General features: G+C 30.2%; 1 protein-coding gene across 1 annotated transcript; it reads right to left on the bottom strand.

The window, feature by feature from the left end:
* Positions 1-17,565: 17,565 nt before the first annotated feature.
* Positions 17,566-19,780, bottom strand: LOC102604721 (glycerol-3-phosphate acyltransferase 5-like). The gene is made up of 3 exons (XM_006346646.2): positions 19,188-19,780; positions 18,005-18,679; positions 17,566-17,865 (listed from the first exon to the last, which is right to left on the bottom strand). Exons 1-3 carry the CDS (start codon positions 19,740-19,742, stop codon positions 17,629-17,631), a joined length of 1,467 nt encoding a protein of 488 aa, XP_006346708.1. The 5' UTR covers positions 19,743-19,780; the 3' UTR covers positions 17,566-17,628.
* Positions 19,781-20,134: the final 354 nt, after the last annotated feature.

The raw sequence follows: 20,134 nt of genomic DNA, 5'->3' as shown, positions 1-20,134 counted from the left end.
GTTGTGAACTTTAGAAATCTTGATTTATAGAATTTATGAACTAATTATTAGGTTGAACTTTAGAAATCTTGATAAAATATAGTCTTTATGAACTATTTATAATTTTGAAACACATTTTTTGTAATTTTGAAATGAATTTTGAAATACTTTATAAGTCTTTAAATCACAATATTTGTATGTTAATTTAAGTTTGTTGTTTTATATTTTGTGTAGCTTCTTTATAATGTTTTGTGTTTGATTGGGGATGAATTGAATTGCTTTTGCAGGTGGGCAGCAGAAACTGCCACAACAGAAACTAGCAGTTTCTGCTGTCAAAAAATTTGCAGAAAAAGCGACAGACATGGTGATTTTGTCCGTCGCTTTTCTAGATTTTATTTTTTAAAAAACTTAGAAAAGCGACGGACAGGGTCCTTTAGTCCGTTGTTTTTTTAATTTTATTTTTTTTAAAACCCAGAAAAGCGATGGACAGGGTCCTTTAGTTCCTCACTTTTCTGGATTTTTCAAATTTTTATTTCCAAAAAAGCGATGGACGGCGTCTCATTGTCCGTCGCTTTTCAAGATTCTAAAAAAATAAAAAATTAATTAAAGCGACGGACTTCGTTTCTTTTTTAAAATTAAAAAAAAAAAAAAGTGACGGACGGCATCGCATTCTTCAAAACAAATATTTAAAAAAAAAAAAAAAAAAGCGACGCAGTCCGTCGCTTTTGGAAAAGCGTCGAGCCAAAAAGCGACGAGATTGACTACGTCACTTTTGGCCAAAAAAGCAACACATTCCGTCGCTTTTTTTCGTCTCTTTTTGGCAGTTTTTTAGTAGCGATAGTACAAAGACAATGTTGCTTAATGTGCTCAATAGATTGGGAATAGAACAAATCATATTTTCACCAATATGTTTTTATACTTATGATCTTCAGAAGAAAAGTGAAATAGATGTTCAATAGTTCACACAAACAAAAATTTAGTTAATCCGTTCAATAATATATTATCAATCTCAACATTTAAAAGTTTGGTACACAAGATAGAAATATAATGTCTCTAAGATATCAACCGATGATTTCATTAGATGGGTACTAAAATAAGAGTTTTATTTTTTTTCTTAATCAAGATTTTGTCCCAATTGAATTTTACTAGTGAGATTTTAATGTGAAAGTTAGAAATGTACATTATTAAATATGTGAGCTATTTTTTTTTAGTTGAATTTGTTTTTCATAGATTTTTTTCTAATATATAATATTTAATGAGATATATTATTTATTAATGAACATCCAAGGGGGAGAAATACACTAAATCATAAATATCCATCCAGTACTCCTACAACTCTTTGAATAGCTTTGCAATCATTTTCTGAAACATACAATCAAGCAAACAACTTTCAAGCAATTTTTATAGCGATACATAACATAGCAAACATGCAAAGTGAATACTTGATAGGCCGACAAAAAGGACACTTGGTAGTCGTGCAAGAGCAACACGTGTTAGGTCACTTAACTTACAACGTAACATGTGTCACACCTAAATTCACCCTCACATTTCCTTACCTCTAAAATAAACTTTATTCCAACTTTTCATATATACATCAAATTGGAAAACAATAATAGTTCATTCTTTCCCTAATTCTCAACTTCTTTTAAGCCAAGCCATACTACTTATAGTACAATTTTGTCATTGCATAACATTATTCAGAATAAAAATGCAGATTTTAAGATACATTGGACCTAACCTCTGCATGGTTCAATATAGAAATATAGTTAGTTAAATCCTATATTTAGCTTAATATCTTTTATATAGTGGAACTTTGGTTTTTGCAATAGGTCTGCTCCACTAAAACTATATATGATACTTTTTAGTTCATAAATAGTGCATAAACTTTTTATTATTGCATTTTGGACCACATATATAATGAAAAAAAACTTTAATATAATTTCCTTTCTCAGTAAAAAATCTAATTCAACTGAAATTAGAGAATCTGTTACTTACTTCTCTTTTGATAGAAGATAAAAAAATCAAAATGAATTAATCAGAAAATTCTGTTTCCCTTTATGAGAGACAAGAAAACTGAAAAAAGATTTCATTTTTCCCCACTCAAATAAAAGGTAGTGCAATAAGCTACCAAAATTGAGGGGTTATTTATCGAATTATTCGATCAAATTCACTGTTTATTTTTTTTTAATTGACAAAAATAAATTTAAGATGCAAGTTTTATGGGTTTAATTTTTAAAATTTTTAGCATTGAATTCATTATATTCTTAAAATTATAAGCTCATTTTATACTATTATTGTAATTTTAGAAATATTTTACACATAAATTTATGATATGTCTGAAAAGTATTAGGTTTAGATGAACTTGACACCAATACTCTACACTGTACACACTACTAAAAAGATCACTATTGTCCCACTGGAAAATAAATTTCTCATCCTAATTTACGATGGAAAAAATCTTTTTTTAATAGTAACATTCCCCTGTTAGTCTGTATACCTAACTTATATACTGATTATACATATATTATATATGAATTATACATGTATTATATGCGTATCGATTATTTTTAATTTAAGTTGTTGAGGGGATATATTGGTAAAATTAAAAGGCTGTGTGAGTCATTGACAGGAAAAAAAGAAAAAAGTCTTCTCAAATTTGTGTGTGATGCTTTACAGTAAGTCATTCTTGTCATTTTGCTAACTGTTGCTCTTAAAAGTTGGTACTAAATGTGAGGGCTTTAAAGATTATTAGACCTTTTTTTTCTTCTTCTTTTGAAAGATGCATCACTTTCATAGTGTGCCAAGCTAGGATTTAGAACTTTTAAAAGTATATGCAAATAAGAAGAGAAGTATATATGACTAAGTTATAACTAACTTTCGAAATGAATTCAAGATTTATTTTTTCTTTTCATAATTTATTATTTGTGTTTATCCACATACCTTAGATAATGTTGTTTGGTTAGAATGAATCAACTGTCCTCCTGCTTTAACAAATGAGAGTTTTCAATGAAACTGGTGAATCATGTGAGGTAATTAGATGTGTGGACAGATGACTCGTAGTACCTGTTAGCGTGGCTATATAGTGAAAGGAAATGAGTTTAAATCAACTTTTTTTTTTGAAAAACTAATAGGAGATATTAAACTCTCGAATGAAACTAATTATAAGTAACTATTGGTCATTCTGACGTGTCCTTAATTCATGAGCTAGTTTGATTAAGACCAAAAGTTTATTTTAAAGTGAATTCTAGTTTAAATTGTCAAACAAATGATGATTCAATAAAAGAAGGACCACTACTATCAATATGGTTGACGTCCCAATCACTAAAGAGAGTTTGTAGAATTCATAAAAATAGGAGAAGAACCTTTATTTTCTTGCACGAAATCAAATTGTTGCATGCACGAGTGAAATAATTGTTTCGTACGAATTTACAATTTATAATATTGTTAGCTAGATTAGTTACGAACTCTGTGTATGCATATAAGATTACAATCATGCCTACCACCAATGAATTCGGTGAAATGATTAAAATTCCTCCATTTTTAAGTGATCATCACAAGTTTCAATTTGGATCTCCGTTTAGAATAAATGATCATTGGATCGAATTATTCAACTTCAAAAATTTATTAGCTATGAAGTTAGAATTTTTCAAAGATGTTGTATAAGGAGACAACATTTAATTTCCTCCACATAACACTTCCCGACACATCCATGAGACAGTGACTAGCTATGTGGAGTGTGAATAGTATAATATGGAAGTCTAAATTATAACACCGAGCGAGTAAATCAATAATTAAAACAGGTCTAACTTTAGTAATATTATATTATAATTTTACTATCAGTATCTTGAAGCTATTAGGTAATCACACCTTATTTACTTAAAGTATTTGGTAAAGTTTGTATTTTTTTGTATTTGTATTTCTTATGAATGATATGTAATATTGATCTTAAAGTTATGAAATTATGAAGAATTTAAAAACTATAGTTATTACTTTTGCTAGGTGCATCTCACTTTATTCTTTGGTGGAAAAAGTATAATATATATTAACCTTTATTAGTTAGAAGTGAACGCTATGTGTAGCTAGTTTTATAAATTTAGGGTTGTAGAAAATTATGATCATTGACTTTTAACGATTGTTTCTATTTTAATACAGATGATCGAGTTTGATTGTTTATTAAATTTGTCATAATTGCTAATTGTTTGGCCAATAATTGAATTCTATTTATTATCAAAGATTCATGGTTGAAAAAAATAACTTTTTTAGATTAGATAAGAGGGCATAGATTTATGGCTAGGATCGAATAGAAATATACTTAGTTATCCTATTCAATTTCATAAACTCAATGCATTGTTAATATATTAATTCCATAAGAAAATTTTGATGGACTTAATTAACAATTAAGAGTAAAAATAGTGATTATAAGAGGGTCACTTCCTAGAAATCATTCACAATTTATCTAACATGTATATACCCCATAACCTTTTGTTGTAATTAAATGGATCTAATTAAGTACTTAATATTTAAATGTTTCATTATAAGAAAAGGCAAAAATTAGAAAATAAGATCACAAATAAAACCTAGTGATGTACATAAATGGAGTTAGGAATTTGAATTTTAGAAAATATAATTTACTATGTTCTGATTAAATTATTTATATATAATAAGTGAAAAAAATTGCTACAAATTCAAATTTTATGTCAAAATTATTAAATTCTACTAAAATCGTATATTGCATTGTGGTATCCATGCACCAATAGTTTTTTTAAAAAAGTTTATCCAAGAAAATCTCTTATAAATTTATATAAGAATATCAACTAAGATAAATTAACATGTTATAATATACTTCTTCATATAAAATTCTCATATGTTGTACCAATACATATAATTTTAAATCCAAAAGATACCTTATGGAAACAAGGAACATGAATAATTAAAAAAGGCTTCAAGCCTGCAACCAATTTTTTTTTAACCATTCATATTTGAGACCCCACCCCCACCCCCACCCCATCCAAACAAAAAAGAAAAAGAAGAAAAAAGTCATAGAAATCTTTTAATTATATTAATTATGACCTAGTTATTTGAAACCCTAATCAAATTCCATTTGTAATTCCACCAACTTTAATTAACTCTATACTTAGTTTTCTATTATACTAATATAATATAATTATTGGTTCTTTTATTTTAATTTTTCTTGCCATCTTAATCTCATTATAGTGTATGTTTTTCTAAATACCGTGTTTATGCTTTGCTTGAATCTTAAATTGAGGATTTATTATAAATAATATTTATATTACATAATGTAAGAATAAAATTAATGTACACACGATCTGTTTTATAATACACTTTTAAATTTACGTTGTTAATCCTACCAACTTAAGAAATAACTTAATTCAGCAATCACAAATGGACATTTTTAATCCATTTTTTTAAAATCTTCTTTTGGGTTGACTTCAACAATTAATTAAATGAAGCCTATATGATTAAAGATTTATTTTTTTGTTATAATAAGTACTGACAGTTGAGGACTATGACTTTTGATCTTTAATTACTAAGTACTACTAAAACTATTTATTTATTTTTTCAAAAAACTTCTAGACACATTTAGTCTCTATAGTTTTTTTTTAAAAAAAAGAAGAAGGAAGAGAAGTCAAAATTTACTTCAACCTTCATAAGAGAATGTTATAATTCTACATATTATTAAAATAATGTTTAGAAAAATTTAGCAAGAAATTAAAGGAGTTGATTAAATTATTGCGTACAAATACATAGTAAATCTCGCTCGCCTCCCTCGTCTCTCTCCCATCTCACTTGCAACTCTCTCATTATCTGGTATCCCAAATACATGCGAATCACTTCAAATACATACATATACATGTATCTAGTATGATTCACATGTAACTGTGATACATACGAATCTCGCTCACCTCGCTCCCCTATCTCGCTCGCCTCTCTCCTTATTCTTGTGTATCTTGTAGCAAAAATATATATATATCTAAGTGTAAGATACGTAAAATACTTTTAATTAATAATAAGATACATAATATTGTTAAAATATATATAGTAATAATATATATCATAATAAAATATGTAATTATGTAGTAGTTTTTTCTAAATTATTTGTCTACAATTTTCGAGAAACAACTAAACATAACACATGAAATACCTACAAAGCCCATTCTTAAAGTGGGCCCCAAAGTGGATACTGCTATCGAAAATTGGTTCCGCAAAGGTCGAAGTCTACATATACCTAACTTTGATGTCACTATTTTTTCAGTCATATTTACTTCGAATTTTTTTATATTTATGGTATATGAAATTAGTTTTGATATAATTAAAAATAAATTTTTTATCATGGATCAGTGAGAAATTTGTATCATAAATCACAAGTTTCTTACACATTTTTCATTGAACCAGTTCACTGATAAAATATATGGTAAGTAATGTCTTATTACTGAAATAGTGAAAAAAATTCTAATTTTTTTCATATGAATACATTACTATTTTTTTTTCTTGTTCTCATTCAATCAAAATATTTATGAAAATAATCACTGAACATTTATTCAGTGAGAAATTTCAGAGAAAAATTAGTGATATTTTAGTAGTAATAGATATGATTAAAGTTCAAATATTTCTACTTCAAATATATGAATGAAGTTCAACCATTTTCCTTTTAAACTTCATCACATGTGTCAGAAATTCAGACACGTATGCCTGAAATTCAATCATTTTTTACTTAAATAATATGAAGTTAAAATTTAATTATATTTTTGTTTGACTTTAGTTTTTTTTAACCTGAAGTTCATATGTACACATGTGATAAAAGTTCAATCATTTTTGTCCACATTTAATGCATTTAAACTTTTATCGTATGAAATTTCAAACAAAATATATCTAAAATTAAGTCAAATAACAATATCCAAATAAAATGCCAGTAAATTTCTTAATGCAAAAAAGTCAGTCTACATCTCATGCTATTTCTTTCTTCCATGGCCAACATTTGCTTTTAGTGATTTTATCATAAAAACTTTTATTACTTATTAAAATAAAAGATATGCAAAAAAATTAAATCCTTATCCGATAGCTTATCAACTTTAAAAAGAAAGAAAATCCCTTAAGAGTTTTCTTCTTCAAGTAATGTTTCTTTCCTTTTTTCTTCCTTTTTAGACAAGTGAAAATGATATAATTCTGATATTTGACAAGACCATATGCATGATTAAAGTATATGTAATTTAATTTCATATGATATATCTAAAAGAAATGGCAAAAGTAGAAAGGTAGTGATTAGTGAATCTCAATTAGGAAAAAAAAAGTTATAAGTAATGTATATTGTATAGTGAATTTGAAAAAGTTTGTCATTTTCATGTGTTTAATCAAACTAACACCACACTTTTCTTAATCTTGCAAATTGGAGTTTTCAAGCATGGATAATACATAAGTGAAACATTAGAAAATGATACAAATATATTGGGTGTGTTCGGTACAGACGGAAAATATTTTTTAGAAAAATAAGTGAATTTCTTATGTTCAGAATGTAAGCAAAAAAATATTATCCTAAAAATATTTGTATATAATCTAGACAATTTTTATAGGAGGTGGCAGCAAGGCTAGGGTGGTGGGGTTTACAGGTGAGTGGATATATGAAGATGAGGTATCATTTGTGAAACTTATTTTTCGTATTTTAACAAGATACAATTAATGTGAAATATCATTTGTGAAACTTATTTTTCGTATTTCAACAAGATAAATCATTTTCTTAAAAATAATATTCTCTAAATATTTTGACCAACGTATCAAACATAAGAAAATTAGAAATTATTTTCCGAACACATCCTATATATTGGCATGTGGTTCATGCAGTTGGGTCCTCTACACAAGAAGTATATTTATTATTATTGCATGACGACTTCATGGGGAAAATATAATGACTTTTAGAATGTTTCCTTCTTCAATACGAAAGTATAGTTTTTTTTCCCTTCATTTTTTCAGTAATAAGAAAGAATAGTTTAATTGAAATGAGAATTGATTAAAGATTAGCCACCAAAATCTGATTCAGTCAAAAGCTAGTTCAATAAGTGAGAATTATCTAAGATCATATAATGAGATCGAATATCCATATCCACCTAATTTGAGACAATTCAACACTACACATCTAGCTAGGTTTGCCAATTGGATAATGTACAACATGGTATATAGGTTCAACATCGAATAAAGCAAGAATTAGAATAAGTATAACTTAGAACATGATAAGAAAATAAATATTGAGTTTAACTCAATCACCAAAATTAACTTACAAAGTGTTGAGCGGCCACAGTCACATAATAAGACCAAATATCAATATCTTACCCCACACCCTATATAGGACAATTCAACAAATTCTTAAATCAAGTTTGAATAAGTCGGATTAATATCACAATATAACTATTTTATTATACCGAATAAATAAAAATGAACGGAGATAGAAGTAAATAAAAAAGGTGAAGAAAAGCTAGGCTTTAAATTGGTCAATCTTGTAAGGAACAAATTGGTCGTGCGTTACAACTGGTCATTCTTGTCATTTTGCTAATGTTAATTCTTAAAGTTGGTGTGAGACCTTTTGAAAATTATTTTCAAAAAAGAAGATGCAAATAGCTTTATGTTTTTGACCAAAAAGTATGAAAATAAAAAGAAATTAATGTTTAAAATTAAATGTGTAAAGCTTTAACGACCATACTCCACTTTATAACACATTCATTAAACTGTGGGGGGCACCAACAAAGAAAAAAAAAGGTTTATGTTTTGTCAATAGAAATAGCGTTTACTGATTATTTTTGGCCTTTTTGTTTTTTGAAAAATCGCCTATTATGGAGTTTCAAACTCCACGAAAAAGTTTTATAATAATATGCTATAGATTCAAACAATTGAATTTGAAATTCTATCATAATGATTATTTTTTCATTATAAGACCTTAAAACTTAAAAGTGATTATTTATGCAAATTTACCTTGCGTAGCACGCTAATCACCTTTATCTTTCGAAAAATAGTTATTATTATAGACTTTTAAATTTAACTGTTAAATTTGTAGACATTGTTATACAATTTCACTTGTGGATTGGAATTTGAGACTTCAAAACGATAACTATTTTTCAATACAAGAACTAAAAAGTGGTTATTTGTGTGAGTTTTACCTAGAGGTATGTGGTCAGAAAGCCCATTAATGAGCCCACACATACTTGTAGTAAGGCCCAAACTGATTTATGTCAATAAAAAAACCAATATCTTGAATTTGTGCAAACGATTCATCTACCTTATTATATTCACTTGCTAAATCGCTCGTAGCTAATAGAAATTTATTGCTAATTCGTTGCAAAATAGAATTACTGATCAATTTTACTATTTAGCTACGAAATATGTTAGTGGCTATTCTATTTTTTTTAGTAGTCGGGAAGTAGTAGCCCGCATCGCATTCAGGAGTAATTTTTTTTCCTTGCATTATAAGTTACTTGACTTTTTTTTATGTCAAATTTGACTGAACTCAACTTGAACAACCCTTAATATGATTTTCCCCCTTTTTGGGGCAAAATTATGGATTTCTTTGCATAGAAGTTAGTAGAGTATTTTACTGAATTTGATAAATTGACTAATGTTATGGATTTATGGTTGCTTGTATGTTAAATACTATGAAAATCTCATTTTTCTATACTTTGTTTATCAATGAAATTTAATTCAACTCTTACAAGTAAATTAAATTTCTTAACCATATAACCTTTTTATTTGAATTATCTTTGTATTAAGTTTTAGGCATTGCAAGGCATAAATTTATGAGCAACTTTCACATATAACAAACATAAAAATCATATTTGTATGTTATAGATATAGTTTGCATAACTGCGCTCCATAACAAATTTTATGTTTGCTATGGAGCTTTTGATTTGTATAATTCGCTAGATACATCCAATTTTATACAAATTGTTCAGTTTTGTATAAATTCATTTATACACTGTAATTTGTATAATAAGATCTGTATTTGTATAATTATAAGTGTATAAGACGAAAATATATGTATTTGTATTTGTATATACACTTTTCTCTCACTTTATACAAACACAAACACATTTTATACATTCTATACATTTGTATACCGAATGGGTAATTGTATACCGAAAATGGCTAATTGTATACCGAACCAGATGGCAAAAAAAGGGATGTTTGCTGCGAATTACAAATAAAATAAACTATGGCTATAACATTTAATTTGAATTAATAGTTTGCTATATACAATTTTCCCTAAATTTATCCTTTTGCGTCATAATGTCTACAAGTTATGCCCCGCGCTTTTAAAAAAATGACCTATTTAAAGGACAAATCGTGCATTAAGTTCTGTCTCTACTACTTATTTTAGCACTATATACTGTTGTAACTACTTTTGCTATTTTACCGTCTTTTTTCCCCCTTCATTCGATGTTCAACACCTGTATTAAAACTCGATTAATTTGGATCCATACCTATAGGATTTGTTCGGGAAGTACTCCCTACTAAGGATATTTTTATATCTAAAACTCAAAATCGAGATTTTTGGTTAAAAAAAGGAGCAATCCTATCTATCGCACCGCATGCATGCATGCTTTGTGCTATTTACAATCCAACTATACTTTACACCATTTAATGTAAAATATTCTATTTTGTATAGTATTTTTTGAAATTGATATTTTGAGATATATATATTTATTATGGATCCTTCTGATTAAATAGATAATAATTCTGTTTTGGATTTTGGTAGAAAAGAGATGATATTATAGATTATAATGTATCATTAGAGGATATTGGCAGCGAGCGGCAAGTACTATAGTAGTCCACAGATACATTTGACGTTTTTCGCCTAACAAAAAGAGTTTCTACTTTGTTTGCTTTTAATTTTGTGGCAACGAACAATGGAGGAACTGAATGGATCACACACGAGTTAGCATTAGCTGAAGTAGCCCCTTCCCTTGACAATATTACTAGTAATTTTAGAAACTAATTAACATCATCTGTTTATAATTTCAATAGTAATTTTAGAATGTAAGACCCCGTTTTTCGATTAAGGCATCATGAAAACCACCTATATTGTAATATGTAAGAGCTTAAGAGGAAGGACGACTAAGTAACTATGCTAATTTAGCTTTTACTTATTGCATACGTGACAAGATGTGTTCCAGTTTGTAGTAATGACAGACCGAAAATGTGTTCTCAGTTTCCAGAGGATACACTTGTAACTCAAAATGTGCTCTGACTTTATACATGTTGCTGAATTTATTGTTTGCATCACTAGGTAAAACTGACAGCAATTTCTTGTTGTTGAGAAGACTCAAATTGAGCTCGTCCTCACATATCAATGTCGATAGTATTTACACAAACCACGTTACTTATCAGATCAGCTTTTGCTGGTGAATCTGACTGATTTTGTAGCAATTTGAACACAGGTTTGAAATCTTTGTCGACTTCCATCGTATGAGCTTCCACATTCTGGTAAAGCCATAAGAAACAAATTTGTACTAAAAGGAATGCTCTTTAGCAGTACCTTAACTGCATGCTCAAAGTCCTTAGGGGTCGTTTGGTTTGAATATGAGTTATGATGGGATAAGTTATGTTGGGATAAGTTATGCTGGGATTAGTTATGATGGGATAAGTTGTCCTGCGATTATTTTTTATTGAGTGTTTGGTTTGTTATATTCAAAATAATATTTATTGATAAATTTTAAGAACAAGTTGTTTGTTTACAAAATTACCCTTCACTTTATTTAAACTTTTTAAATATTTCTTTGTGAGCTTTAGTTATTCATTTTTTAAAATAAAACTTTTATTTTATTTAACTTAAATATTTTTGTTTATGTATTCCCATGATAAGTACCATGTGTATTTAAAAATATAACTTTTTTCTTATTTAGCTTAAAAATAGAACTTCCCTCTTAAGTTTATTAAAGAGAAGAAAATTTATGAGAAATCAAAATAAAATAAACATAAGAATTAGTCAAATAAATTCATAAATAAAAATTATATTTATATAGTATAATTTTTTAATAGAAAAATATGTATAATTATCATAAAAATAAGGAGTAGTAAATATTATTATACATGGTATTAAAAAAATGTAAATATACATAAATATAAAAAATGATGTATAAAAAGGATTTAAAGGGACATATTTGTCATTTACCTATTTTATCTCGGGATAAGTTATCCCGGGATTACTATACCACCCATGGGGAGGGATAACTTATCCCGGTACTAATTATTAATCCCGGGATAAGTTATCCCGGACTTGCCAACCAAACAACATATTTTTTTTTTTATCCCATCACTATTATTTCTAATCCCTCACACCAAACGAGCCCTTAAGGTCTAAGAACCTCCCAATACTCGCAAACAAATGTAAAATGCTTTTGCTTCTCAACCTAATAAAAGCCTCAGAGCAACTGACATACTTCCCTGATTTTCACACTCAACAACTACGAATGATGATGTAACATTCTTGGATGAGTGAATTAAGAACGAAGCGTCCATTCCTTGTGTTTATTCCAACGATGAGCCAAAGGCACGTACACGCAGGCCTTCATATTCCCTGCTGTCAAATTTGTTATTCTACATGGCATTGAAGCTGAATATCACCAGGTACTCTACATATCTGACTATTTTTCCAACTTCTTTAAGAATCTCTAGCAATCGAAGTATAGCGATTACAACATATCACCCTTAGCAGCAACTTCTCAATGTCAATACGAAGGGAAAATTCTGCTTCTTTTATGAGTTAAAGTTGGTAAAAAGTTGAGTTTTTGAGAAGTTGAGTTTTTTTATGAGTTAAAGTTGGTTAAAAAAAAAATGCTTTTTCGAGTCATTTGGAGTTTCGGGACTCGGATCGGATTTCCGTCAATTCCGGCAGTTTTAGAATGTCTAAACGGGTCTGTGTGAAGTTACGGAGGTGAAACGAATAATTGAGGTCCTAAGTTGCTAAAGTTGTGAAATTTTGATAAAGAGTTGACTTTGGTCAACATATGAGGTTCCGAGGCTCAGATTGAAATTCCGAGAGTACCGTTGGTTTCGGGAGGCGATTCTAAGTCTAGAATGAGTCTTGGTTGAATTTTTAGACGCTCCGTTTGAGTTTCAAATTTTTTGGCGTTAAATTAGTTTCTTGGCATCTTATTGAATTCCGGGTCAAGGAGTCCTTGAATTCAAATTCCGACGGTTCCATTGAGTTCGGAACGTCGAATTTAGTGGGGGTACATATTTAGTTTGTGTGCACGAGATTCCGAACGAATCCCGAGGGTCAAACGGGGACTTAAACTTTGGTGTTATATGTTGTTTCAGCTGCTGTGGTTTTTTAAAGCTGCAACATCAGTTGTTTCTTTCTTTTTTAAAGCCAAAACCAGTAGCCATTTTCCCCTAACTTGAAAAATACCCATTTCTCCATTTTTAGACTTTGAGAGCTCGAAAATAGGTGATTTCAAGTGGGTTTTCGCAAGGAATTCATTGGATTGTGGTGATTTGGAGCGTGCTCGGAAGGGTAAAACTCAAATTTGAGTTACTAGTTGAAGTGTTTTGAGGCAAGTGACTTCTAAACTTTGTTAAACTCTTAGACTACACATGACTACTTTCCTAATTGTGTTGGGGAGTAATGGGGATTGAGGATGGGTTTTATTTGTTGATTGAAATTTGTTGTAAATGAAAGATGGGGAATAAAACGAGCTAAATGTGTTATATGTGACTTGAATTTGTTGAATAAGTCATGTGATAACTGATATTGAGGGGATAAAAGAGCATGAGTAGGCTATGATTGATACAGACATTGATGTTGAGACAGATGATGTGTAATACTATGATGTGGTCGTGATATGGTTGTGATTGAGACAGGTGATGTGTAATACTATGATGTGGTCGTGATATGGTTGTGATTGAGACAGGTGATGTGTAATACTATGATGTGGTCGTGATATGGTTGTGATTGAGACAGGTGATGTGTAATACTATGATGTGGTCGTGATATGGTTGTGATTGAGACAGGTGATGTGTAATACTATGATGTGGTCGTGATATGGTTGTGATTGAGACAGATGATGTGTAATATTATGATGTGATCGTGATATGATTGTGATTGATGACATGTGCATATTCATTATTCATCCCATGTGTGAACTATCTGTTGCATGAGTTCTGAGACACTGATATGAGGATGGATGGATATGAGACACAGTTGAGACTAGCTCCGGCTAGAGATATATGAGATGGACTAGCTCCGGCTAGCGATTTGGATGCCGATGGGATCTGGTTCCGGCGGTGATACATGGTCCATGTGTGGCCCCCATGGGTTCTGATTTGAGTATTCAGCGCGGTCTGATTACGTCAACAGATGTGTATCTTTGGACAGACATGCATCACGACTACATGACATCATTATTGCATTTGCATCGCATTTGACTTCATCTTTGTCTGTGGTGTGTGGATTTTACCTACTTGCTCCTCTTCATGTGATATATGATCTATTTGCTCTTATATGAGGATATGAGGTTGATGTTGAGATACTGTTGGATATATCTGTTGATTATGAATTGTGTAGTATAGGTTGTTGGTTCGCTGTTAGAATGAAGTTTCGGTGGTTCGGTTGGGATTGAAAGGAGTTGTTTGTAGCTGCTAGTTTAGCTTAGTTTAGTGTTACTTGCGAGTACCTGTTGCTTTTGGTACTCACCCTTGCTTCTACACAGTTGTGTAGGTTGACAGCTCTATCAGATCCGGCTTATTACTCATCTTCAGATTAGAGCTTCCAGACTTACTTGAGAGGTAGCGGTTCATTCCAGACGTGCCCTCAAGTTATCTATATTTACTGTTCTGTTCTATTCTAGAACTTTACTATGAGACTTGTATATTTTATTCAGATTCTGTATTAGAGGTTTGTACATGTGACAACCAATTCTGGGGTTATGTTGAGTTTATTTAAAGACTTCCGCTTATCTTTCTATCTTATTCTTGTTTATAAATTCTGTATCGTCGGGTTTTTGGGTGTTAGGCTGACGTGTCCGGTGGGGTTTGGACATGTGCCATCACATCTGGTTTTTGGGTGTGTCAGAATCTGACTGATTTTGTAGCAATTTGAACACAGATTTGAAATCTTTGTCGACTTCCATCGTATGAGCTTCCACATTCTGGTAAAGCCATAAGCAACATGATATTTGTACTAAAAGGAATGCTCTTTGGCAGTACCTTAACTGCATGCTCAAAGTCCTTAAGGCCTAAGAACCTCCCAATACTCGCAAACAAATGTAAAATGCTTTTGCTTCTCAACCTAATAAAAGCCTCAGAGCAACTGACATACTTCCCTGATTTTCACACTCAACAACTACGAATGATGATGTAACATTCTTGGATGAGTGAATTAAGAACGAAGCGTCCATTCCTTGTGTTTATTCCAACGATGAGCCAAAGGCACGTACACGCAGGCCTTCATATTCCCTGCTGTCAAATTTGTTATTCTACATGGCATTGAAGCTGAATATCACCAGGTACTCTACATATCTGACTGTTTTTCCAACTTCTTTAAGAATCTCTAGCAATCGAGTATAGCGATTACAACATATCACCCTTAGCATCAACTTCTCTATGTCAATAATACGACTCTGATCAAGGGAAAATTCTGCTTCTTTTCCTGTCTGAGGATCAATAACAAATGTGCTATGATGACACTTAACTCCCAGATCGTTTCCAGGTTCAATTTTTATAAATGGGCATGTTCTGGATTTGTTGTTATCCAAATCCAACCAATACAAAATCTTCAGCCCACCCTGTCCAGTACTAACATCAGTTATGAGCTCGAAACGAATAGCATCTTACAAAGTCTCTGCACTTGCCTTACAACTTTGTCCATAACAAGTGCCACACAAAGCTCATGCAATATAGAGTATAAGGTCATTAATGGATGTTCAAGAGCATGACGCCTAACGTCATCCAGCTCAACAACATATATAATATCCTCCACATCGACAAGTAACCAAGAGTAAGTAGAACCTTAAATTCTCCATCCACACAAAGCAGAACAGTACCATCAGAAACTTTTAACTTCAGTAATATCCTTAGGAACTTCAACTTGAACAAGTTTAGACCTAACCAACACGTCTAATTTCTTTAACCCTTGTCTTTGCTGTTCATCATTTGAATAATCTCTGCAACTCTACATCTTCTATACATTTTGGCAAATGCTCGTAACTTCAATAGTGTATTTTTTTATCCCCTAAACTATTTAATAGTGCATTTTAAAGGTATATATATGCCAACGTGGACACATTACTATGTATAATTTTGCATTATTTTTAATGTCCACATGGACAAATATATATGTTTAAAATACGGTATTAAATAGTCTAGGGAGGTAATAGGTCCTCATGAAAGTTTAGTATCGCAACAGCAAATTCGACCAAAGTTGGGATATTTTTCAGACCCTTATCCCAATTAGAAAACCTACTTTAACTAATAAATCTTAATTAAACATACTTACCAAAATTAACAAATCTTAATTTAGGTAGACTACAAAACCTTTTTAACTAACTAATCCTAATTAAATATAATTACCAAAAATGACAAATCATTAACTACTATGGATTCCTAATCTTGTTTTATTTCCTTAAAAAAATTGAGACGAAGCTGAGTCTTTTCATAGAAGTTAGTAGAGTATTTTACTGAATTTGTGGTTGCTTGTAAATTAAAGATGAAAATCAGATTATTAATTATTTTTTTTACAATTGTTTATTAATGAGATTAAATTCAACTCTACAAGTAATTTAAATTTCTTAACCACATAAACTTGTTTATTTGAGTTATCTTTGCACAGAAGTTTTTGGGGTTTGTTTGGTTTATTGCTTGCCTTTATTTTGTTTCGATTTTAAATTTTTGTCTTTCAGAATAAAAAAATAATAATTCGCAAGGAGTAATACCTATTGATGCCCGTGGCTTTAAAGAACAACCCATTTAAAGCGAAAATTGTGCAAATGAATCCTGTTTTCTACGTTGTTGTATACTATTGTTGTAACTATTTTTGCTATTTACAATTTTCTTTTATATCCAATGTCCAATACCTGTATTACAATTTGATTAATCTATACTCGCGCTTCATAGGATTCATTCTGGGAAGTACTCTCTACTACAAATTATTTCATATCTAAAATTTAAACTCGAGATTTTTAATTAAAGGAGACTAAGAGCAGTTCATTCGCTACAACAACTCTTTGATGATGTTATTTAGTATTTACCATCCAACTATACATGACACCATTATATTATTATTTTTTGGATATATATTTATTACGATTCAATCTGATTAAATAGAGAAATTTGTTTTGGACAGTCGAGAAAATATAGTAAATAAGATTATATTCTTTTTAGAAAAAAAACGTAGTTCAATATTAGAGTATAAATATGTCTTAATATATCAATGAATAACTCTACTAATGTTAGAAATTAAGTATCATCATCATGAAAAAGAATGTAAAGATGATACATATTAAAAAAACAAAGAATACAACCTCTGCCTTTTTTTTATCTATCTATTTTAAATATATATATATACACACAAAGACATGAAGAATAAAACAAAAATACAATAATAAGTAAAACATATAACCAAAAAAAATTAAATAACTCATAATCTATTTTTTAGTGAATAAAAAGCTTGAAAGTGGCCACCACTTTGTTAGCTAAATTTGTCCCAGAATTTTGTGACACAATTCCATCATTTCCAGCAAGAATTCTATATTTGTCTTTTCTCGTAAAATTAGTACATTCAAATCCTAATGTTGCAGCCAAAATTCTCTGGACATAATTTGCAACATCATGTGGACTTTTCCCTGATGAACATGTGGCTTCTACTGGTAGTTGATTCAAGAATGTTACCTGTTGAAAGAAAAAAATAATATATGAATCAACAATACATAGAATATAATAGCTGACGCCAGAGTCAGGATCGAGGGGTTCATCCGAATCTCCTTTGATGAAAAATTACACTATATTTAAAAGGAATTCTAAACATTACCTCATACATTGGCCTAGGGTTCATGAAGAAGAAAATTGGATCCAGTCCTTTCCATCCTCTAGCTGTTGTTGCATGAAAAAACCCTACTCTATAATTCATCGCCACTGGTACGATTCGATCGGTTAATTCAGCGAAAAGCGCGCTGAACCTCAGTAAAAACGGTTCCCTACATGTCGTTCCTTCGGGGCAGACAACTAAATCTCCTTTCTCGAGTTGACGTTTGATTTTTTGTGCGTCCACTTCTCGAATCCTCGTTAGCCGGACAGTCGGGATCGGGGACAAAATCTCCGATAATCGGGAGATTGAGTACGTAACGGCCGGTATCCTACGTTGAAGTACGGTGGATAGGACCACAGGGTCAAGTAGGGTTCGGTGTGTGCACACAAAGAGCACGCCCGAGTTGGTGGTTGACGCTGGTGGTGGTGGTTTGCCTTTGACAATGACTTTACCACCAAATAATGGAGCTAAATAGGGTACAATCCATAATGGTAGCACTAAACCTATTATAATACGTATTGTTGCTAATATAACACCAAATGGTATCCATAAAAGAATTAATAGAGCAATTGATGGTGTTGGACGTTTAACAAGACGTCCATCATGGAAAATTACTGGTAAAGGCTTGATAATATGATCTTGATTTTTGTTTATCATAAATGGTGGATGTGATTGTTCCTGTTTCAATTTACATTTGTAACAAAAAATAAAATAAAAATTAGTGTCAATATTATAAAAAAATAAATATAATCTATATAGTTCTTTCTAATACAATTACAATATGGAATTAATCTCACAAACTACCTTGCTACATATATATAAATGTGACAATTGTTTCGACTATATAAAATTGAGACATTTGTAACAAACTTTTTGGCAAGAATATTATGTCAATGTCATAACAAAATACTAGATTTTTCATTTTTAGTACTGAAGTAGCTAATAAAGTTTAAGTTATATATACTGACGATATAATAAAAAAACTTTAATTCTTGAACATCTATTTGTCAAAAAATTTAGGTGCCTTGAACATAAAAAGTATATCTATTAATTCCTTGTATATTTTATCGGTCGAAATCTCATCAAATAGCTCTTTGATTTCCAATGATAACATATGTATAGTTCGAATTCTAACAAACGACAAAAGTTAAATAAAACATTTAAGTTATATATACTGATATCATACCTTGCATAGTGAAAGGAATGAAGAACCATTTTGAGGCCTTCCAAGGCCTAAGCTAGGTTGTGTTTCACCATCAAACAAAGCACCAACTTTTTCAAAAATCGAGTCAAAATCATCTTTAATAAATCCAGTGGCGAATCCAGAATTGTTCACCACGAGTTCACTCCCAATAACATCATCAGCTCTCAAATGTTCCTTCACAAATCTCTCCACCATAATTCTTGGAATTTTTGTCACAACAATTCTCTTATCAAATGAACTAAAAATCCTCCAAGAATTCATATCAATATCATCAAAATAAAACTTAGGTAAAACAGCTCTAGCCACAACTTCAATTTCAGAAATTTTTACACCTATAGTAGCCACAAATATCATTAATTTTAATCCTTTATCCTTTTGGCCACATATTTCAAGAAATTTAATAAATGGCCATAACATAAGTAAAATTGCAAATCGTATAAGACTAGATGCTTCAAATGCAACTAACATAAAGTAACTAAAAGGATCTTGATCTTTTAAGAGAGTTCCTTCAAGCTCACAAACAATTGATGAATCCATTTGGAAATCTTTCTTTTTTTTGGGAAAAAAAATTAATGTTGTTTTTGTTGTTGTTGTTGTTGTGTTAGATAATTGAAATCAAGAATTGGGTTTTAAGGAGTATGAGAATTGTAAGATGAAAGTAGTTTTGACTTTACTCTAAGGAAAGAATGGAATTGGTTTATCTAATTTACAACTACCAAGTATATGTAAAGAAGGTACATATATATTTTTATTTATATTAAGATGTAAGTTTGTTTGTACGTAGATATATCTACATGAAATATTAATAAGGAACTCAATAAAAAATATTTTAAGAATATTTGACATGTCAACATGCAAAACTAGGTTACTTAACTCAACCAACTAACTTTTTCTTTTTTTAAAAATAAAAAAATACCATAGAGTTAATG

Source organism: Solanum tuberosum, unplaced genomic scaffold (genome assembly GCF_000226075.1).
Source record: "Solanum tuberosum cultivar DM 1-3 516 R44 unplaced genomic scaffold, SolTub_3.0 scf00086, whole genome shotgun sequence".
Taxonomy (NCBI): Eukaryota; Viridiplantae; Streptophyta; class Magnoliopsida; order Solanales; family Solanaceae; genus Solanum; species Solanum tuberosum.
This window is presented reverse-complemented; position numbering and strand designations above follow the sequence as displayed.